Source organism: Sceloporus undulatus, chromosome 2 (genome assembly GCF_019175285.1).
Source record: "Sceloporus undulatus isolate JIND9_A2432 ecotype Alabama chromosome 2, SceUnd_v1.1, whole genome shotgun sequence".
Classification (NCBI taxonomy): domain Eukaryota; kingdom Metazoa; phylum Chordata; class Lepidosauria; order Squamata; family Phrynosomatidae; genus Sceloporus; species Sceloporus undulatus.
This window is the reverse complement of record NC_056523.1, coordinates 206495394-206519910: the sequence shown is the minus strand read 5'-3', so window position 1 is coordinate 206519910 and position 24517 is coordinate 206495394. Positions and strand designations below refer to the sequence as shown.

General features: G+C 37.0%; 1 protein-coding gene across 1 annotated transcript in view; it reads right to left on the bottom strand.

Annotated features, from left to right (window-relative positions):
* Positions 1-897: 897 nt before the first annotated feature.
* UGCG (UDP-glucose ceramide glucosyltransferase) overlaps positions 898-24517 on the bottom strand; it is a 40871-nt gene continuing 17251 nt past the window's right edge. Inside the window, exons 2-9 of the mRNA XM_042452008.1 lie at positions 20910-21051; positions 15114-15216; positions 13849-13950; positions 12210-12322; positions 11088-11266; positions 9074-9160; positions 5600-5789; positions 898-3460 (exon numbers count right to left, since the gene is read on the bottom strand). Coding sequence (XP_042307942.1) covers positions 3290-3460; positions 5600-5789; positions 9074-9160; positions 11088-11266; positions 12210-12322; positions 13849-13950; positions 15114-15216; positions 20910-21051 — 1087 coding nt within the window. The 3' untranslated portion in view covers positions 898-3289. The remainder of the gene's footprint in view (positions 3461-5599; positions 5790-9073; positions 9161-11087; positions 11267-12209; positions 12323-13848; positions 13951-15113; positions 15217-20909; positions 21052-24517) is intronic.

The following is a 24517-nucleotide window of genomic DNA, read 5'->3' as shown; positions in this document are numbered from 1 at the left end:
TCTTCAACCACAGGAGCCTTTCAATGGCTTCAGGCAAGCTGATGTCATACAGTACTTCATTTAGAGAGTAGCTGTGGTTTGAGTGTTGGACTACAACTCTGGACACCAGGATTCAATTAAATGATGTCTTTTTTTAAGGCTTTGGCAACATAAAATCATTCTAGTTGATCCCTAATCATAAATACCATAGTATGGTAGGCCATAGAATCCAGACAATAGAAACACAATAAAATGAAGCTATTTTAAAAAGTGCAATGATAAAAATTATCTAGTTATCAATCCCAATATGTAAATTTATAATTTAAATAAAACAAAATAATTAAACGTCTGCCATTCGTAAAATGTCAACTACAATGTCTCCAGCATTAAGTTTGGTACAAAGCAAACACAACATGTTTCTGTAACTTATTCAGGTTCATCCACTTCGCAGATGAGATGGAAAATTGGTGTATTCTCAGAGATCTCTTCCCAGAGATCATGATGCATGTAGCAAAGCTGAGCTTTTTCAAACGAGTTTCTGGGTTTTAGGGACAACCTCAAATGTACTGTATACACACACATGCACGAATGCTAACTAGACCAGACTGTATATATTTATGGAATGGGATTTCTTTTTAGAAGTAACAGCAATGAAATGATCCAAAATGGGTAAACATACCTCTGTTGTACAGTGCGCCTGCGTCATATGTGGAGTGCTTTACAAGGCTTTCAACATATGCTGAAAGCTGCATGGGGAGGAGGAGCAGCACGTCCCATAGGGACAAATGGGACGCATGCCCATGGTGCACGTGCGCCACCACACCGCCACATGCACAAGCATTTAAATAGGGCTCGAGCATAGGCAGTATTTGTTACTTAATATTATGGGGAAGAAAAGAAATAGATTTACTTAAAACATTTGATTGTATTCAAAATTTATTTTGAAACAAAACAAGACAATAATTTTAAATAAACATGGTATTCTTAACATGTTGATAAACAGCTTTAAATTAGCAATTTGAACCTTCACTGTGCTGTCACAGTGCCCTCCAACAATTTTCCAAAGTATTTTCCATTTGATAATCAACCCAGATTTCTTACACAAGAAATCAAGTTGCTCATTTAAGTGATGCACCAGTTTCCTTTAAATGATAAAGGTTTTACAAATGTGCACACACACAAATGCACAGGTGTACACACAAACACATAAACACACACACACGCGCGCACACCTCTAACTCAGTTTTTCATAGGTATCACTCGCACACAAACAGAAACACACACACAGAAGTCTGTCCAGCCTTTTGGTTTTGGCATTACACTGCTCTCATGGTGATCAGCATCAAGCCAAATAGCTAAGCTTCACTTTAGCAGTGCAATGGATGGCATCAATCAAACTTCACAAAACAAATAAAAATACAAACATTATAAGCAAAATCAACAATGATTAACAACAAAGAAAGTAAAAAAACACAATCTGACTGGGTCATAACCAGACTAGTTTGCAGTGTGCAACCTTCCTCAGGAAGCATTCTTCCTGATTCACATGCAGGAAATGGAACATGCAATAAAAGCCTCTGTTTGTGAAGATGCCCTTCAAAACAAATTCTGTAATGTCATAAGGCAAACAAAGAGAACATGGGATACAGTTTGGGGAACGTTTTGTAGTATTTGTCAACACACGAAACATGTCCATGTATAAGCACATACCCTGTTCCATTACAATATGTGTATACCAGGCAATCAAATGGACTGGCTCAATAAATTGGGGGAAAGTTATTGCTAATATGCTAGGATTATGGTCTGTGTTACAGACCTGGCATAACCTAGGATTTAAAGCTCCCATATTGGCAATGCACTTAGCAATAAAGCTTTATGGTGACAATATGCCATGCCCATTTAAAAGAAAAAGCAGCATAAATACAATTATAAAAGAAAACAAAAGGCTTTGTGCAATGTCCCTCTCAGTTTTGCTTTGTGATCAGAGTCAGTTTTAAACAAACAAGTCCAGTTCACCATGTTAAGAGTAATTCCACAATGGGGTTAGAGAACAAGATGATAGGAAATGAGAGGGATGGGGGGGGGGGGGGGGACAGCATGCATTTACAACTTGGTTATAATCTAGTCTTTTTAGCCATTACAATTTGAATACAAAAACCCAATTTAGAAACTAGATTAAATGAATGAAAAAGTCAAAATTAGTCCTAGTTTCATAGTTAAAGCTTACAATTTCATATCAGTAACAGCAAACCCATCTTGCCTTTTAATATACTGACAAGTATCTATTGCAATTGGATAGTTAAGGATTACTAACGTATAGAGAGATCTATGCCCATTTAAAAAAGATATTAAATACCTGCATCATGAAGTTACATTCTTAAGAAGACAGTGTATAAGAAAATAGCTCAGACATGAAATGTTTCTGAAATGCATCCCCCTCCCGCCCCATAACTACCAATCATCCATTCACACTGAAACAAAAACCCCACCCCTTTTTAAAAAGTCAAGATGGGAATGAAGGAGAAGATTAGCTAGGCTAATTACAGCACAGTGATTAAAAATGGTTCAAGACAGAACCAATTAGAGTTGGCCAAAAGATGCCCGCTAGGCATAGCTAACCATTAATTCTTCCCACCCAGCTATATCAAACTTTTGGCTCATTGCAGAGAGACCAAAATAATTTAATCTATAAATCCACACACAGATAACGAACTTCCAGCTTTTACTTTTTCACAAGGCCTACTTACATTTTTATTTGCTCCACAGCAATTACAAGAGGTAGGCATATATCAACTAAAAAGCTTCTCCCCTTCTGCCTTACCACTTGTGCTTTCAAATGCAAACTGCACTTGTCCAAAAATGTTGTTAGCTTTTCAAAGGATGCAATCCAATGGCCAAAAGGCCACTGTGCTTTGCACATTTCCCATTAATTTCCAATGGACCTCTACAGGTTATGTCCCACTGATTATTTCCTTTGATTAGCAGAGAGTCGCTTTTAACTGTATACTGAAAGAGGCTGTCTTTAGAACTTGCTGCAGAACGATCCTACGAAAAATGAATCCTGGAACCAATTCTCTTGATTTGATTTTCTACATAGAAACAAGGTACCATTTGGCCAAGACTACAGATGTACTTTTTTCACAGATGCAAGTGCCATGCAAAATAAATTAAAGAACAGATACGAAAACATACAGGTAATAAAACTATTGAAGGTAGATCTTTTAAAAGCCTTTATATAAACATAATTTATAATACTTTCTTTTTTTCCTCCTTTTTTCCTTTCTTGAAATACACAGTCACAAAGCTGGGGCTATACATCCAGGATCTCCTCTGCAGTGCCTCCACAGCGTAACCTGTAGCGTCCTGTCCTCCAGCTAATAGTAGGATCCCACAAAGCCGAGAGGAAAATGTATATCGTCATTGACTCTCTGATGAACCATGCTACTGCATAGTCAAGTTTTGAAAAACATAGTGCACCACCCTGGGGATCATACAAACAGATATTTACACTCAGTGAAAATGCCAAAAATTATGCAGTATTTAACATTTACTTAATGATCACATCTTAATTTTTTAATAAAGTGGTACTGTTCTAATATGTAAACAATAACAAATACATTAAGGTGTTACTGGCACGGTACAGACCAACGCCATAGCACATACTGAAGACATGCTAGAGTTGGCTCGGGGCATCCCTAGTACGTCTTCCGTATGTCAACATGGTGGCACCCTGTACACAAGGGCACTGCCATTTTGATGTGACGGCCGCACTGCGTCCAAATGGTGTGGCATGGGTGTGACATCTTTGTGCCGCATCAGGCTGCTTGTGACACCTAACAGCGGCACCGGAAGGAGCTCCGAAACGGAGCTCCTTCCTGGGGAGCACTTCATTCCCACAGCCACCAAACAGCTGTAGGAACGAAGCCAGGGGAAAGGGGCTGAGTGGCCCCTTTCAGGACCAGGCATTCTGCAGAAAAGCACTGGATTGGGGCCTTTGGGCTGCCGCTGTGGTTGCCCTGGCCCCAATATGTGGTGCAAAGGGGTAGCTGCAGGCCACCCTAAAGGTACGGTCTGTATCCCGCCACTCTTCAACTATAAAAGATCATGTCTGGAATCCTGAAATTCAGTTAACACTTGGCAACAATTATTTTATATGAAATTTAACAGTAATTCTTCAATTGGGAATATTACTAAGAGTTTAACTTACTTTTAAACATGTGGGATTAATCACTATATTAATTTATTTGATTTACAATCTACTTTTCTCCAGTACTTTTCATGTTCCAATATAATTTTAAAGTTTTCAATAAATATTACACATAGTCAAATACAAATTAAATTATACCACTAAGACATCAGTTCTAACACTTCAAAAAAACTCAACACCACCAGTAAATAAGTAGTAAGATATTTTAAAAATCCAGTACATAAATGTCAATGGAGCAGCTAACCTTCCCACTGCTACCTGAAAGGTGAAGGTAACTGCAGGCTATTACTTTTTTCTGTTCAACTAGTAGGTAGAAATAACGTGTGTGTGTGTATGCACATAGACAGCTCTCCATATTTGCAGCTTTTGCAGATCTGTTTATTCACTGATTTGTTTAATATGTTCTCTCTAGGAATTTCTAGTCTAAGTCCTCCAGCGTGATTCTATGGTCAACGTCTTCCAAAAGTTACACTGGAGGACCTAGTAATTCCTAGAGAGAATATTTCTCTGGGCATTTGTAGGTCCTCCAGTGCAATTCTATGGTCAACCTCCAACAGATGTTAACCACAGAGTTGCCCTAGAGGACCTAGAGATTCCTAGAGAGGTGTTCTCTCAGAAAAAAAAGTTTTTTTTAATCTGCATTTTTTCCACATTCACAGGGGTCCTGTGCCCCTAACCCCAGTGAACGTGGAAGGTCCACTGTATTAGAGAGTCAGCATCAAACTTAATGAGATATACACAAAAACACGTATCAATATATCTCTAGGTATAGCCATGTAAATGAATACATAGATATATATTCATTTTGATCCTGCCTTTCTAATAATAATAGTTCACATTGTGTGGAACAATAAAGTAATAGTAATAAAGATATATATATATATATATATATATATATATATATATATATATAAATAAATATAATAAGATCTATAGTAAAACTTTAAAATGAACAAGCATTTAATTAAAATATAAAAGAAACTTTAAATATTAAAGTATAATTAAAGATGCCATGTCAGACAAGTCAAACATCTCAAAGCAGTAGTGGCACAATAGAAAATATCTAACTATGGCCTTTCAGCACAATCATGATGTGTACTTTTATATAGGCCAAATTTTGTATAAGCTCTAATTATCTAACTATTTAAATTATATCTTCCTATCACAACACATTGGAACATTAAATACAGTATTGGGATATATAATTTTTTGCTGCAGAGTGCTGTGTCCTATCTGGTAAAGAAAGTATATTTGCTAATTCAGGGTTCCCCCTACCTTTTAAACAATCCTTCTAAATCACTTATTATGTAGAATATAAAAAGTACTGTAACATTTTAAAAAGCTAATGACAGCAAACACAATCAATTTGAAACACTATACACACACAACAAGACTCTGATAAATAAAACCTACCTGGACACCTCTGAGTTGAATGTAGTCAAATATAAACCATGCCAAACAGTGACACATAAAGAAGACCATTATATCCCATCTGAAAACATGGTGAACTGCCCACCCGATAATTAAACTTGCAACAAAGCACTCCGAAATTGGTTCACAGATTATTGTGGCTGGAAGCATGTTGATCCGTAGCTTGGCCCACCTACGATTAAGCATGGAAAAGGTAGGTTAGAACCAAACAGTAACTGTCAAGCTACATGAGCAATAGCTTTAGGGGCTGAAGGTGAATCCTAGAAACAGAGTTGGTAATACAGTTGCTGATAGTGGTTAGTGTGTTGAACTGGCAACTGGAGAGCCAAGATCTAGTATCCACTGAGCCATTAAACTTCCTGAGTGATCTGGAAACAGTAACTCTCTTTCACTAACTGCATAGCTTGGTGTCAGGATAAGGTGGAGTGAGAGAGAAGTAGTATGTATGTGGTCTTGAATTCTCTGGAAGATAGGCAAGATATAAACCAAGGATGGGGAGCATGCAGTCTGCGGGCCATATGCAGCTTCTCAAGGACATTTCTGTGGCTCCTATTGCCATACTCTGGGATAATTTGAGGCAATTGTACCACATTTTGACACACACCCCCCGGGGCCCTAAAACGGCCCAGACAAGGTGAAAAACAGGACAAAAATTTGCTCCACATGCAGGGTGACCAGATGTCATAACTGCAAAGGAGGACAAGGCTCCATAAAATGTAGGACATTTGTGAGAAATGTAGGACATTACCAAATAAAAGCTAAAAAGACTAATGTAAGTGTAAATGCATGCTTCCTAGTTATGCTCAAAATGGAGGACATTTTGAAACTCCTCTTGGAAAGAAGGTTGAAATGTAGGACATGTCCTTGAACAGGAGGCTGTTCACATCTCCTAGCAGCCATACAGGGTCATTTGGATGCAAAAAAGGAAGGGAGGAAGGAAGGGAAAAGAAAAGAAATCGTTGGAGGGGTCAGTGAGGAATGTAACCTTTTTCTTGAGCCAAAGCAGTCCCTATCCCTAACATCTGCCCACACCAATATAAATGAAAAATCAATCCACTCCTGGTTTTAACTCAGTACTCATTTTTCCTGTTTAAAAATAAAATATTTGACTGTACAAAGTATCTTATAAAGGTTACATAACTAAACATTCAAGGTAAGGAGGAAATAGAAGCATGCATGACAGTTATACTGTAGTACTATGAAGAATCATTTCATGGTCAAAAACCTGAAACAGGATTTTTGGTATACACCCAAAAAAACCACTACATTTTGAATATGGAAATAAAAACAGGAAATACTGGTTAAGATTAAAATGGTAACATCACCACTTTGCTCAAAAAGAAAAGAAAGGTGAAAGAAAGATTATAACATAATCTGAAACTTTCTGCTCCTTCAGAACCTCAGAAGAAATGAACACATGCTATTTTTCAAGATGTGCTTTTCAAATGAGCATATTAGATTTAAACAACAAAAAAAGGCTTCATAAGGAAATGAACAATTTTCTCTATTCCAATTAAAGGACTGGTTAAAAATAACTAAAGTGTTTTATGAAAACTGAACTTATTTCTTATTAGTTAAAGGGCTTATCAACTTGAACCATGCCTTAATAGAAGAAAGGAACAAAAATTAAGAACTACTGGAAGGAAATTCATCAAATGATACAAAGAATGCTTAAAATAAAATTCCCCATGACCCCAGAACTTTATTTGTTAAATATGACATCCCTTATAGGAAATTCAATGGCAAAAAGACACTGGAAAATTATGCTCTATCTCGTTACAGCTACCGGAATACTTCTGGCAAAATATTGGAAACAAGGAAATGTCCCTGATATAAATGAATGGTTAAAAAAAAATAGAGTTAAAAGAAATGGACAGACTAACCATAATGCTAAAGGGGGAAAAAGAAGAAGAGATTAAAAATTGGAACACAGTAGACGACTTTCTGAAAAAATATTGGAATTTGGAAGATTAAATGTGTGTACAACATCAATAGGCTGGTAATGAAGGGTAATAAAATATATATGGGTATAAGAATGGCACAGGATGAATCAAATCATAATGACTACAATACTTATACTAGAGATTATGCCAGGATGTGTGGATTACAGCAAAACATTGCAACTACAAAAGAAACTAAGCACTAAGAAGATGTTTGTAATCTGTATTTTTTATTTCTATCGTGAAGAATTCAATGTATCATGTTCTGTTTTTCTTTTAAATTAAAAAAAAGAAAGAAAGGAACACCATCACACAGATAGTAGCAAACTCAAAATCCGTCACTCAGGGTACATCTACACTGCAAAAATACCATATACAGTTGACTGTAAGACAACCTTGCGTGTAAGTCGAGGGCAGGTTTTGGGGCCAAAATTAGGCATTTTGATATGACCTGTGGATACATCGAGGGTAAACCTCAGGGTCTCAGTAACCTGCTGCCCACCCCCATAGCCCAGCTGTCCTATTGGGAGACAGAGGGCTAGGGATGAGGCTTCGGGGCCAAATACTTGCCCTGCCTCCTCCTCTCCACCCTGGCTGTCCTTTGAAGGCAACCAGTCAGGGGACAGGGCTTGTGGAGGTGAAGGCTTGTCCTCCATTTTCCTCCCCACTCTGGTTGTCCTCCGAGGGGCAGCCAGTCTGGGGACAAGGCTTGTGGAGGTGATGGCTTCTCCTCCATCCTCCTCCTTCTCTGCTAAAGAGTGCTGGTGCCTCACAAAACAACAACCTTCAGGATTCTATAGGAAGGAGCCACAGCAGTTAAAATGGTGTCAAACCATTATCTCTACAGTATAAATGCACCCTCAATCTGTCAAAAATATGTAGTTACTGCTATAGAGAAAGCAGGATGAGATTTATTTTAGAATTAGATGGAATACTTGTATTCAATATCAGGAAACTAATAACTGAAGTAATTTAGTATTGTCGGGATAAAATTGTATTATTAAAAGTAATTGTAGGAACTGTTAAAGCTGTTGGACCAATCATTTTACTTCTAAATATGATGCACTGACCTGTGTTAAGTCAACAGCTACACCAATTCTGTATTCTAATTTTGATTATCAAGAGTCCTTTTCTATTAACAGTCATTTTAATTTAAAATTATGCTATACTCAGACATGGGAATTTAAGCTCCCCAATCCCATTCAAAAAACAGTATCCTGCCCCACATGTAGTAAGAGGGACTGCCGAGGAGGAGGGAAGACATGTAACCTTATCCTTCTGTGCATAAAAGCAAGGAGCTTTTATCTTACCAGGAAAAAGGGAAAAATTAAACCTTCACAATTAAAATACTATGCAGATGTCACTCCATAGTTCCCTTCCATGGACTATAGTACTGTCGTCCATACTACAAAAACAAACAAACAAAAACAAACCAGACACATTTACTTGACATTATAGCTATTACAAGGGAAGGTCTGTACGATAGAAAGTTAAGAGTAACTTAAAGATATTTTACCTGATCATTCTGGATTGAAACTGGGAAATTGAATAGGAACCAGAGTTTTGCATTGCAACTTGTGTGGCCATTCCAAATTTCCAACCTCTGAAAATTAATGAACACCATGAATACAACTACAATAAATAATTAGCAATGCTAGGTAGAACTCGATATACAGAAGGCTTATTTCACATATTAAATTATCAGCGCATTGGAAAGAAAATTAGAAGAACTTTTCTGTTACCTATTTTCTGCATGTGAGGAATTTTAAAGACATATCCCTCTTTAATCTAAAGTTTATATAGCACAACTCAAATTCTACTACATGATTCTGCTTCCATCTCTGTTTCTGAAGATGGAAAATGAGATTTCAGTACACCTCGTACTATATGACTGCTTCTAAACCGATAAGCTGTACACCACAAAAATAAGTGGGATTTGTGAGAACAGGGTGGTAACATATAGCATTAGTTTCATGACTTCTCATTACTTACTGCCATACTTGTTACAAACCCTTGTAACCCATGCTTCACACTTCTTGAATCAGGTTTCAGGATTCTTATTAAAAGAAATGCTTCATGATAGAATCATTTTTCTCAGATTTTTTACCACGTGTTGTAATTAATTCTCTGAAATAATGTCATATTATTTCAGAGAACCTTTGAAACCATGGAGGAATAGAACACATCTAGTATTTGTATGTCAAATTGGCTGGCATATGCTTCAAAGCAAAGCAGGGTTCCCAAGCCACCCTTCCCATAGTACCTCAACTCCAAGGAATTTTAAGAACCCAGTATCGAAGAAATAGGCCACTCTAAAAAATCCTGCCTCCAAATGGAGATGTATATTGGACAGCTACCTTTTTCAATGGTGGCACATGTGAGTGTAGCAAGCAGGCTTATACAGGGAGATAGGGCTTTTCAAATAACTAAATGGCTAACAAAACTACAGTTCCCAGAATTCTCTAGCACTGAGCCAAGGCAGTTAAAATGGTCTCAAACTGGATTATTTCTGCAGTGTGTTTTGGAACATAGTTTTGATACCATAGGATCCTGATCACTTTCTAGGAAGTAGGTCATAGCAGAATGGCTCTAAACCAATAAAGAGCAAGACCATAACAGGCTTCTAATACCAAAAACCAGTTTGAATTTTCTTTTTGTAGCCCTGTTCAAGTAGGTGATGTACCCTTTCCACTGAATATGATCTGAGAAACAGATCGATAGTTAGTAGTCCCCTATGAAAGAGTTGTTGTTGTTGTGTGCCTTCAAGTCATTTCTAACTCAAAGAAATGCTTGTGGTGAACCTCTCACAAGATCTTCTTGGTAGGTTTCTTTGGTGGCCGGTAGCATTGCCATTCTCTAAAGCTCTAACAGCTTGACTTGATCAGGGTCACCCAGTGGGTTTCACAGCTGAGCAAGGATTCGAACCCTGATCTCCAGAGTTATAGTCCAACACTGGCTCTCTGAATGTGGTACATATATTGCAGGGACATAGCCAGGATTTTAGGAAGGGGGGTCCAGACTGCCACCATTATAATGGAGCTTGGGCACAGCAGCATGCACCATTCATTTTTCTAATGGAAGGGGGGTCCGGACCCCAAGAACCCCCCCCCCTTGGCTATGTCCCTGGATATTGGGTATTAGGCCAGTGGAATTATATAATTCCATTTTCATTTGAAGATAATACAAGAGTCCTGAACACTGCTAATAGTGTGCTTTAAAAAGGAGTCTGCCTAAATACCCTAAAGCCACCAGATCCTATATGATCTTGGAAGCTAAGCAGGGCCAAGCACTGGATATTACTTGGATGGGAGACCACCAATGAATGCCAGGTGCTGTAGGCTCTACTTCAGAGGAAGGAACTGGAAAAACCACCTCTGAGTATTCCTTTCCTAAGAAAGCCCTATGAAATTAATAGGGTCCCCATGAGTTGACAGCTGACCTGAAGGCATGCGCGCGCACACACACACACGAAGGAATCACTAAAGAATAAAATCTATTAAGAACTTCCTCCAAATATAATATTTTCTTACCTGTCTGCTATTGCTTTAGCCATAAAATAATCTTCAGCAATGTACTGTGCAAAAGCTATAAGTCCTCCCGCTTGGTCCAGGACATCTTTTCTCATCAAACAAGACATTCCTGTTACACATTTGAACCCAGTTACATGGGCAGAAATATATGTTCTTGGATGGGAAGTGCCAAAATATACCTGTTCAAAACAAAAGGAGGAAGAGGAGATATGGCTATGTACAGTCTGCCCTTCTTATACACAGATTTTTTATACACGGATTTAAGCATACACGGTTTGAAAATGTTCCAAAAAAGTATAAATTTACCTTGATTTTCCATTTTTTATTAGGGACACCATTTTGCTATGTCATTATACTTAATGAGACTTGAGCATACACGGATTTTGTTATACACGGGGGATCTTGGAACCAAACCCCAGCGTATAACAAGGATCCACTGTACTCTCACTTTCCATTGTTTTACCTATAATGGCATACATTCCTTTAATGTTTTCATTGTGTGTACAGATATCATACACACTTTATTTGGGATTTGAATCATTAGCATAATGGCTATCAAGGCAGATGCATCAACTTGTAAAGGCAAGGCACATCTTACTCTTATGCAGCCATATACAGTATGTCTGTGCTTAATGGATATTTTGTCAACCATATAAAAATCTGTACAGATGTCTGATTGTGGATTCACCATACAGACCATAAATGACTAAATGATGTAGCCTCTAACCCCATCCCCCCCAAAAAAAAATTAATGGCCACAGAAGAATTAACCATTATTGAAAGCAAATAAAAAGTTCAAATTACTTTCTCACTCAAACCCATTAGAAAGCCCAGCTGAAAGGGTTACTGCATACAGGACTGCTAAACTATATATTTTTTCTACATGAAAGCAGAAGCAAGACACTGATATAAAATCTTTTATTCCTCGCATATGCTAAATGGTTTAGAGTAGAATATGAAGAAAAGCAGGAAGTCATTTTTTATTCTTACACATTTCTTATACTCAAATGGTTGATGCTTCTGTGCTTTTTGAACTTTGGAAATGTCATAATTCTCAAGAATTTACAAAATGGGATGGGGAAAACAACAGAGAAAAAAGCAAGTGAGTTAAAGTGTACTCACCTGTTCTAAAGTGGCAGCAAAGCCCTGTCTATCTGCTACGTAGGGAAGGCCATGGACCAAGCCAACTTTTTCTGTCATTTGATTGGCCATATCTGTTAGCGTATCCGGTGTTACTAAAAATAAGAGTGTCGACTGTGGTTAATATCCATGAATTAATGTTTTCAAAAACCTGTATTTGAGGCTTAATATACCTTAAATGTAGAGGAAAATATTAACTTCTCGATTACACCAAAGATTTCAACCACACAAAGTTCATCTTTTTTCTGTTAATTTATAACCAATGGGGGGAAAAACATAACAGCTTTCAATTACAACCATATACATCTGGTTACAAAACTGTTACAACATTCCAAATCTGAATTTTACGGTAACTGTAGAAAAATTTCCAGAGGACAAACACAAATGTCATAAATACATCTACACCCCTAATTTTAATAATGTGAAGTAAACAATAACAACATGCAAACACCTAAATGTAATTCAGGATTGGAGGATTTTGTTTTTGTTTTTCACTCGAAATGTATTTGATACAGTGGTTAACAATGTCTATGCTACAGTCTGAAATACTGTGTCATATAGTCAAATGACTGGTTTGTTTACCAAAGTTCTGTCCACCTGATATAAGTGTGAGACACAAACTATTCAGAGTCTGGGTAGTAAGTATCATTCACTTGATCTAACTGCTACAGATCTGGAACCACCAAATTCATGCTTTAACTTTAAAAAATGTATTGCAGTAATGCTATTCCCCAGTCCTATTCCCCAAACTTCACCCAAGAGTAATATCTACAGTAAAGCAAACAGTGTAATTTATGATGAAATATTGTTAATTTAAAAGAATTTCACTTTGTATTTACAAATTATTGGTTTTAGATACCAAAGCCTGGGGCAATCTAACCTCAGTTTAGAGGCATTTGCTTACAAATGCCCAATGTCACCTTTCTTTCATTACAACCATTCCTTGCATTTTCAGATTCCTAAAATTTGAATCTAAACGTACTCTGGATAGCAACCTATTATTTTTGTTCTGTAGAGTCCCACATGCTGATGGAATAAGAACACCTATTAATTACTGTTGGAAGATTTTTGCATTCTCTTTCCCTCTTCTTAGATAGATAGGGATTTCCTGAATGCAAACACCTCTCTCTCCTTCATTCGAACTAACCATGTGATTTAGGTCACTCTCCCTTTGGGACTGACACTCTCAAAAAGATCTTCATCTGAACTGCATGTTTTCCATCTTTCCCCTCTTTGAACTTTCTTTGAAAAGATGGTGAGATAAATATTTCTCTTTACCTAAACTATTCACTAGCTAGACTAGGATATAGATTTTATGTATATATAGATTAAAGCCATTAGTAAACTTTTGCCTTGAACTACAAGCTACTTGTGTTGTTTCTGAGTTAGTCTCAGTTCTCAGGGAAGCATAGTTATACAAAGGCACATTTCTGCTACTCTGTTGATTTAAAGCCAGATGCCAACAGGCTGGGCTTTGACATTTTTTGATATTCAATATTCTTGTTTCCTTAGGAAACTTAAACTACCCTACAGTAATCATTATCATCCAAAAGGTAAGAGCATGCATTCAAAAGATTTGTGTTTTTTTAAAATATATTTCCCATACACCAAACTAACTTACCTCTAATGCCACTATCACAAATCCATATGAGGTCATACTTGGCAACTTCATATGCTGGCATTAAATTGTTAATCTTTGGATTTATCCCAACCTTTTTACCACCTTAAAGGGAAAAAAATTAAGTTACCGAATATACACAATCTTTACGATTCTTTTTAGAATACACTTATTTCCATATTAAATGGTGCTAAAGAGGTGCATTATGAACTGTCAGGTTCTTGGCTAACCAACATTGAGCTGCATAGCCACTAATCGGGTTCCCAGGCTGAAAAGTAATTAAATCTAGCTAAGGAGAGAACAGTAATTTTGAGTTTCAATAACCACAGCATAAGCAAAGGGCACAAACTGAACTTGGGAACCAGAAGTAGAGTCCATATATCTTTTGATAATGTGTGCTTGTCTAGATCAAAGTAGGAGAAGCATATATGTACAGATAATATAGCATCCACACTACATGCAAACATTGCTTGATGGCCACAAATACAGAAGTCAGACCTTCCAGGAGGTTTATACTTTTATTTTTTAATTCTCTAACCAGTTTTCCTAACATATACAAATAAACAGCCTAATGAGGCAGGAAAACAGAGGAATGCAGTAGCAGTGAAACAATTCATCTTCTCTATAATATTTTAGCTGCACTGCATGTTACAGTTTAATGACAGCTTGTCCTCAAGCACAAACTATTAAGGGGTTAGGAATGACACCAGGTCCTTTATGCTGAATATATTTGCAAAAACATTAATCGCAAACATGTGATTACAAAAGGGCTTGTCAGTCAGATAGGAAAGATGATAAATGCCAGAGACAGATTGGTGCTCTTAACTTTTCCTTTGCATTTGAGAAATAGCATTTTCTAACTAAAATTTTAAGTACAAACAGCCTCAATAACAACCAACATAACTCCAAACACTTTAAAACTTTTTACAGTTAACAGCAACTGCACTGAGGTTTTCCAGAGTAACTGCAGCCAACAGGAGCGTTCTATCAATATCTAACAAGGGTCCTGTATATCTGGGATATAAGGCTCTATAATCTGAAATATAATTCCAGATTTATCTATATTTCTGACATATATGGAATCATTTATATAGAGTAATCACTTTTGAATTTTATTTGCATTTGTTTTACCAATTTACAGTGAGAATGTTTTAAAAAGAATTCCTTGATATTAACAGATTAGCATTATTGTCCCAGATTTTTCTTCTTTATTTGTGTTTCTGTTTATTAAAAGGCAATGCCATGATAGACATTTCTCTCTCACTCACCTATAAATAGTCTTGCATCAACATTGGGATATTTGCCAAGGAGCTTTTTACATACATCAATAGCAGGATCATCATGATCTTGGACACAAAGAAGCACTTCATACTGTGAAAAAGAAAGCAAGAGTATTTTGTGAGACAAGAATAAATATCTTAAAATTTAGATTTACTGTCTTGAAACAGGTGGACTTTGTCAGCATTATTTATAACATCTCGCTATCAAAGTAACAGTCTTGAAATAGTCTCCAAAAGGCAGAATGTTTTTCCTAAGGAAATCTTATCCTTATCTGCACCCCAGGTTTTTTGTTTGTTTGTTTAGAATTGATTTGATAATGTAAACAAGGTTTTGAAAAGTCTGTTTTCCATGCATCTGCACTACAGAAATATCGAACAGTTTTCAGCTAAGTTGTTCAGAAGCTGTTTCAGATGACAGAAGCACTGAGATGGACTCCCTTTTCTTGTTGATAATATTTTACCCTTTGGTTTCACAAATGCAACTATTAGGGACTGGTCATGAAGCATCAAACCATTTTCCTTGTCCTGTAGCAAAGGCAGGCCAACCTAGTGTCCTCCAAGATGCCAAAAGTACCAGAGTTGCTGTCTAATACTGTATGTCTAGAGAGCACCAGATTCCTTACTTCTACCCTACAGAACACAGTGGAGTGCATCCATTCCTTTTAGGATGGAACAAGAGAAAAGATTCATAATCAGACATAGAAAATGGTTGAAAAGTATTGTCAGCAATAAGCCCTCCTGTCATGTTCAATCTGTGTTTGTACAAAGCCTTCCGCGCACTAATATCAATATATTCCTTAGCCTTTTCCCACAATAGTGATGGCAGTGTGAATGAGTTGTACTTTAACACAAACTTCATATATGTACCACTTATTCAGCTGGGGGGGGGGGGGGGAGGACACAAAACACCCTTTTCAAGGATAAAAGTCATGCCTAAAATGGACAGGACAATGTAGCATATATAAACGTAGTATATATAAATATAAATAACTTAGAAAGTACATTCTACAAAATATTTATAAGTACTGCTTTTGCAGGACTTTCATTCCATAGATACACTTAAAAATGCTTAGAGAAATCAGTCTCAAATTCTACCCCTTCAAAGATTTTGGACTAATAAAAATTTAGCTTTGAAACTATCGCTGTTAACATGTTGTATGGTGACTAAAGTTTTAAATTTGTGATATTATACAGACTTGAAGTAAAAAGCCAACCAAAGGAAAGCTAAGGATCTGATCATTTATGATACGAAAATTATTCTATGTCAGCATCATTATGTGTAACAGCCCAAAGAGATCAACTGCTTTGTTTGTTTGTTTTAAACCTACTCTGACCAACTACACCAGAATAGAGAAAGATTTACTAGTTGCTATGGGGCTGTTCCTACAGGGAGGGGCAAATTAAGGCAATGCTCCCACAAATACAAGTTCTTCCGCCCCGTGAAATTTTCCTGCAGTCTACAAATGTCTAGAATTGCAGAAAATGAGACAGTGTGCTGTGTTTGCATTCCCTTGATAACTTTTCTTGACTCTTTCCTTTCAATGCCTAAATTCTATTTCTAAATGCTCACCTGAAGTTTTATGCTATCACAATGCTAGAAATTTGGGGACTGAAATTTCGCTTGGGAGAACTGTTATGTGGAGCTGTACCCCCATTTGACTCTTTCCTATAGCTACACCTCAGAGTTCTAACAGAATAAGATTAAGAAACGTTCAAGATTTGTGAATTACTATATTTCAAGGTCTGTGAATTACTATATTCATTCTCAGAGCCCTTGGTATAGGGTGGGCTATTCATTTTTTAAAAATGCATAGCCCACCGTATACCAAAGAGCTGACTATATAGGACAGAGTAAGATAGGACGCATGTATATCTTACTCTGTGCTGATGCATCCACATGCACATTGCTACCATTGATTAATATGAGGCATGTCTCCCATCTTACTCTATCCTATATAGTCAGCTCCTTGGTATACGGTGGGCTATACATTAGCTGACGACAGCACTGTATATATTTTAGTTATAAGTCTTTGCCTTGAAAAAAGTCTAAACGACAGCGGACCCTTCCCATCCATGGGGGTTCAATTCACAGGTGGCAAAAAAACATGATCACAACCATTTTCAAGAAAAACTGAAACAATCTGCTATTGCTACCATTTACAGATTAAAATACATTTTGTTTAAATTTTGTCTGGCATAAATTACTATCTTTAGTATATTAAACATACTGCTTACTCAGGGAATAATTACAAATTGAATTTCCTTTGTAAAATGTTTATCTTTTTTTACCAGTGGAACTACAAGATGACACACATTTATTAAGAGTAGGTAAAAATATTAAAAACAATAAGGAGAGAAAAAATTATCAACAGAGAAAATTATTTGTTTTCTCTAGTTCTCCATAGTGTCAAGGAGACTTAAAACACTTGTTCCCATAAAAAGGACTGAGAAAAGGAAATCAAGACCAGGAACTGGAATATCTGGTACTATACACATACTTAGATAAATGTCTTCCTGTTGCATAGTTTTTTAGAAAGTAAAAAATAAGTATATGAACACCTTGCTTTAAATGTTTGATTCATCTTTTGAATCCCCCCCCCAGTTTTTCATAAAAAAAAGGCCTTCCACTTAAAATGAGGGGGGAGGACTCTTTTTCCTTAATTTTTCATTCCATGCCACCTTTGTCTTCACATCTTTGCTTCTTATACTAATTTTTTATTTTCAAATTAGAACTTCACTATACTAGAACATTTTAATCTTAGGAGATAAGCCAACCACTGCAGCTTTGGTTTAAGACAGAAGAGATGACCAAGAAGAATATTAAAAAATGGGGAAGACAAATGATAAACAGTTTCCAATCAAGAGAATAAGGCATAATCTATAGCCTAGATGATGAATTAAGATGATGGTGTAGAACTACCATGAAGGATATTATCACTGACTCACTACAGAGTCTATGTGTTCCAGGGGAATTCCCTGTGACTGGAGTTCATATAGGACACTATCAACTAAGAAGTACCAGTATACATGTGAGTCAATGCACTTGCCTAACAAGCTAATTTCAAAAACTTGTAGGATTTATTGCTCCAGTTTTGTTCAATAAGATGCTTTAACAAAGGGATGGGTGTGTATCAAGCTAACAGAATAAGAATAAGAAACTTTCAACATCTGTGAATTTCAATTATACCATCCTTATATGGGAGTAATTCATGTACAAAATATATTACATTAACAAGACAAAAATAGACAAATATATGCATGATGTCTAAATGCACAAACATTGGTTTTAAGACCCATTTTTTATTTGGCTGCTATGGCCATTCACCAACAAATATTCTCTGTATGTCACAGTCAAGGGTTAAGTACACAAAAGTCAGACATATTTAAAAAAAGTACCCTCTACTTTCATTAAATATAATTCATCTAATAAAACCAATCTGATGGTGCTGTAGATTTCACTGTTGATGACACCACACCAGATGTGCAATCTAAGTCATGATGGATGTAATGTTATCATTCAAAGGTCTTACACAGGATTGAGAATTCCCCCCTTCACTGTGATATGACCCAAAGTTTCTGCAACGCTAAAATAAAAACTCTGCTGACAACAGCAGCAGGATGCAAAAATGAAAAAGAAAAACCTTTTTTCTTCCCGCATCATCATAGAACAGACTCACCAGCCGTGGGTTCACTCAGCCTGCTTTATCTTGACTTTTCCTCCACAAATGTTCCACCCTTCCAAGTTGCTTCATTTTCCTCAGCTTGGGTGTGCACCAGGGAGGCAGCTGATCATATCAGTCATTCCTCCATTCCCAACAGAACAAGCCTCTGATATGGACCATTTAATATACCTCTCCCCTATTTTTGCAGACTGGCAGAGAGAGCCACAGATGTCTAAATCTCAACCAGAAATTATTTGGTCATTTCAAGGAAAAAAATGTAAAATCCAGTAAAAAAAAACACTGGATAATTACTTTTCTGAACAGCTGTGAATAGCAAATCTAAAGTATGCCTCAATATGTTTTTTGGATTAATGATGTGTTGGGACAGCTCATTAGTTGTCAATATTAGACATAAAGTCTTTGGCTGCCCCAGATAAGGTAGTCTCATTCATGGTGAAATCCCCTAGGACAATTGTTCTGGCAAGCAGAAATTCCAGAGTATCTCCATCAGCTCAGGCAGGCAGACTGCTGGGGAGCAGAGCAAGTAACACAACAGCAGGACCTCTAGTTTGTCCCAAGAAACCAACACAAGGTAAACACACTCCAGTCAGGTATAAAAAAGAAACAGCTGGTCTTGCAACACTACAATACTTTCTGGATAATAACAACTTTCTGGATAATAATGTATATGTCATGTCAGAGGGATAAATAGAAAGGGATAAATTATAGGTCAAGGGCTACCATGTGACAACAAAAGAATATACCATCAGTTTCTACATTCTGTACTGGAAGAGATTACTGAAAACAGTTGCTCTAGCCCTATTAATTCCTAACAGAGGCAGACACTTTAGATGCCTCACAGAGAACCACCTGTTTTAAAGAAGATTTATTGTATTGCCTTGCACTACAAGGGCTGCATTGTTTACAAACTACTAAGTATCTCTGCTCCTGCCTGTGCACCTGCTGAACTATTCTATCTTGCAGCTTATAGATATACAGTTGGCCCTCCTCCACATTCGTGGTTTTGACTTTTGCGGATTTGATTATTTGCAGTTTTGATGAACATGTTCACTCTAGGTCCTCCAGCACAGCTCTGCCAGACGTTCACCATAGGGTTGTGCTGGAAAACCTAGAGGTTCCTAGAGAAAACACTTCTCTAGGCATTTGTAGGTCCTCCAGCATGATTCTATGATCAATGTCTCACAAATGTTGACCACTGAGTTGCATTGGAGGACCTGGAGATTCCTAGAGTGGTGTCTCAGGTAAAAAGAATAATATATTTTTTATTTGTGCTTTTCCATATTCATGGGGGCCCTTCACCCTTAATCCCAGCAAATGTGGAGAACCCATTGTATTAGAAAGATCGGGTCAAAACTTAATGAATTTTACACAAGAACACATATAGATATATCTCTAGATATAGCTGCATAGATGAATACAGTGTGCCCGCGTTATACACGGGTGCGACTTGCAGAGTTTTCACCATATGCTGAAAGCCGCGCCAGAAGAAGGTTCAGCGCGCCCCAGAAGGGGTAATGACACATGCACCTGTGGTGCACACGCTGTGGCGTGCCACATAGCAGAATAAACATAGACCTAGCATGGGATGCTGTATGCAAAAGCCCACTGCCTGCTGAATAATGCAGTCCATCCCATCCAGATGGGCACAGAAACCTATTTTGTTTAATACTGCATTTGATCAATGACTACACTCCCTCCACATTTGCGACTTTGACTTTTGCAGATTTGATTATTCACGGATTTTATTAATATGTATTATCTAGAAATATCTAGGTCCTCCAGTGCAACTCTATGGTCAGCCTTAACCAAAAGTTGCACCAAAGGATGTAGAGATTCCTAGAGAGGTATTCTCTCAGGTAAAAATATAGTGTTTTTGTTATTTGAGATTCTTCCACATTCACTAGGGTGCTGTGCCCCTAACCCCAGCAAATATGAAGGAATGAGTGTAATATTAACCACACAATAGCTTAAGGAAAAACCCTATACACACACTTCCTGAGATATCATTCACTACATATTGAACACCAGCAAACCTCAGAAGCGCAGCTTTAGTAAAGACAACCAAAACAAAAACAAACTCCAAGAGGATCTTGATACATACTTTTGGATAATCCAATTCAAAGAAAGTTTCCAAGTTGTTGATGAGGTTTGGATCAACACCTTTTAAGGGCTTCAGAAGTGAAACACCTGGTAGCTTGCTATATGGCTGTTTGTCCGTTGCTTTCTTGTTAAGGTGTAGATGCCTGAAAAAGAGAAGTGACATTTATGAAAACTAGAACTTGTTTTAAACATTTGAACATTTCTGTGGAATTTTTCACTTATTCTTAACTTCATGTAGGCATATATTATAATTTCTTTCCTTTTATGTAAGGAAAGTGGAGGGAATGCTGGAACAACTTTCAGCATATTTGACTGCTCTAAATGAGGTTTAGAAAGCTGACACATGAGGAAAAATTCATACCCCACAAGTCTGCAAAAGAAGAGAAGAGGTAATCTGATAGCCATATTTCAATACATGAAGGGAAGTCACACTGAACATGGAGCAAGTTTGTTTTCTGCAGCTCCAAAGAATAGGATGTAGCACAATGGGTTCAAACTACAGTAAAAGAGATTCCACTTTCACATTAGGAAGAACTTCATGGCAGTAAGTGCTATTCAACAGTGGAATATGCTTCCTCAAAATATGATGGAGTCTCCTTCTGTGGAGGTTTTTAAATTGAGGTTGGATGGCTGCTTTGATTATATATTCCTGCATGGCAGGGTGTTGGATTGGATGGCCCTTGAAGTCTCTCCCAATTCTATGATTCTTTTAAGATTGATGTGGGACAGAGCTTTGATACCTTCATCCTGCCCTTCCATCTGATGTTTCTGATGAAACTGGGGAGCAAAGCAGAAGAATAAGTATACAGTTTCTTTTCTCCACATTACCACTGAACCAGAGACTCTACAAGACTGCTCTCCAGTTTCAACTCAGTAAAAACCAGGAACACTGAAACTTGAAACTTGTCCCTGATTTTCCATGAAGTGTACATTTTAAACTATTTAAAGAAGTCAAAGTGTATTCTTTCTACTTTTCTGAGTTAAGGACCAAACTTGCCACATTAAAAATTACTGCATTTAAGGCAGATATGGGTTCACTTCTGTGGCTTAGGGGACATTTTAGTGATGCCAGAACTTTAGAAAATGCCAAGATGTGTACTAGTTTCCTTTTTGGCAAATCATGCCCCCAGGGGTTTCTGGGGGTGTGTTAGGTTCTCTAAATATAATTTCATCCCACTAATGAAATAGGCTTTTTAAAACAGTGACCAGCTGGTCAATTTGGATTTTAAAAGGAAAATATTTTCTGGACAAAAAAGTAACTGGGGCTCGTAATACTACAACCAGATGATTCTGAGAGTGCCCTCTGTCTTTTTGGGGTCTAGGGTTTGGATAGGGCCCATGGCTCTGAATATAAGTTCCATGTAGAGAGGTCAGTAAAGTTTCTAGAACAAGAACATGCATATTTTGGGAATTATTTTAAGTGAACTACGGTACTTGCAGTTTCCATTTATATCGAATTATGTTGAATTTCCCTGAGAATGTGCCCTGTGATATTACTGAGATGCAAACCTAATGGCTTACAAAGTGCTTTTTTTCCTTCCAGCACTGCATAAACTGTTGACCATCTCCTCCCCTCACCCCCCCTTTTTTTTTTCCTTTGCAGGAATTTCAAAGACCATTCATTCATTCATTGACCATTCCATTTATGACAGCTATTTGGGATGTGAGGCTGTCTGACTGTGTTTGACAGCTTTGAACATGGTGAATACAAGCTTTGTACTAATAGCAAACCTGCAAACATTGCTACAAACACTTTTCTATTTTTCCCTTTTTATCCCTTTTTCATAAAACTTCCTAGTCAGCTGAGACAAATATATTTGTCACTAGCAGACAAGCGAGTGATCTTTTATTTTACCACAGATTTTAAGGTTCCGTTACCTCAGTATTTTTCACTACAGTAGTGAAGTATTAGCCATCTGCTAGCATTGCCAATAAATACTTTTCAGTAACAATCAGGTGCAGCTGACTTTCTATACACATTTGATATATTACACTTTTTCTGTTTCTACGCACTATGCTTTATTCAAACCAGTTTGGATAACATAGCTGCAGCAAATATCCAAGGAAAACTCCAATTCACTGCATTAACAAATAAAAGTAGCTAAGTTGTCATTAAGCACTTTTTTTTCCTATTTACTGCCTACATTTAATTGCTCTTCATGAAGTGTAAAAAAGCCTGTGGTTTTTAACCAATGTTTGGCTCAGAACTGTAGCTCAAAAACAATCAATTACAGAAAAAAACCCTACAATATTGGCGAGTCAAAAGTAGGGTTCTAAAAGCCAGAAGTGGGCATGCAGAAGAGAGCCTTCCTGGTTTCTGTTTCCAGGCTCTGGAAGTCCTTTCTTGGAGATCCAGCACTGACTCCTTCTGTGATGTTGTTCCATTGACAAATAAAGACTTTAAAGAAAGTTTCAACAGACCGTTTGGATTGACTGTTGATAAGAAGGGGGCTTTTAATAGTAGTGCCTTTACCTTTTTAATGACAATGTTTTAAAATTGCTTTTAATTCTATTATTAGTTAAAATATAATTAAACTTTTTGTATGTTTTTATTGACATGAGCTTTTATTTCTATCTGGTTTAACTTCCGTAAGCCTTGAACCTCTGTGCTGGGTAAAAGATGGGACATAAAATCATAATCATCAGAATGACTGAAACAATAAATTGTGATGACTGAATGGTGCCCACTGAAAATATATAGAGCTGTTTTAAGCTGAAAGGTTCAGCCACTCAACGTATCATGACACATCTTAAGCGTTACTTCTCAGCAGATGGCATAGCATTAATAATCATATAATAGTTTTTAAGCATTGTACTTTTAATCAATCCCTCACTGATAATTCGAATTTTCATGAAAAAGACAGAAAAAACTGAGGAGTTGGTTAACTGGATGATGACATGTATATGCTCTGTAAAAAAAAATGAACAAAGGGTAGAAAATCTAAGTTGAAGACCATGTGTAAGGGACAGTCTTAGAGTAGTAAACATTCATTACTTGGATCAGATGCTTTGGTTCCAACAGAAAGCCTACTGCATTTCTTGTTCACATAAAACTTGAACCATTACATTTGGGTGTGATCAACCAAGTAAAACTCAATGAGATTAAATATCCAAGTCACTATCCCACACCTACACAGGCATATTCAGCATATCTTAAATGCAGCATTCAAGTACTTGGCATCATTCCACACATTATGATAACCACAGTCCAAAGTTAAGTCACCTGTTGTTTATGCCTGGCAATACACTGTGTAAACTTTAGTAACCCCCTTATAAGCTACATATACAGTGTTAGAAACATTGTCAACATCAGCAAATACCTCAAATGAGAATACACCCATAAGGTAAATTAGCTTTTCGGATACATGTCTACAAAACGTTCAGTTTCATACATTTTAATGTATAGTTCTGAATTGTTTCAGTCTCTTACAGTGGTTAAGATCTATAGTGTGCACTTTCTCTTGAGCCCTTGGTTTGCCATTATGTACAACAAACTACAGTTTATACTTGCTTTTATGTGAAACTCAATCTTTATTTCCCATTTTGTCTTGGGGAAAAAAACCAGTTTGCTAATTCAAACAAAATGCTAAACTACAGTTTGCTTCAAAC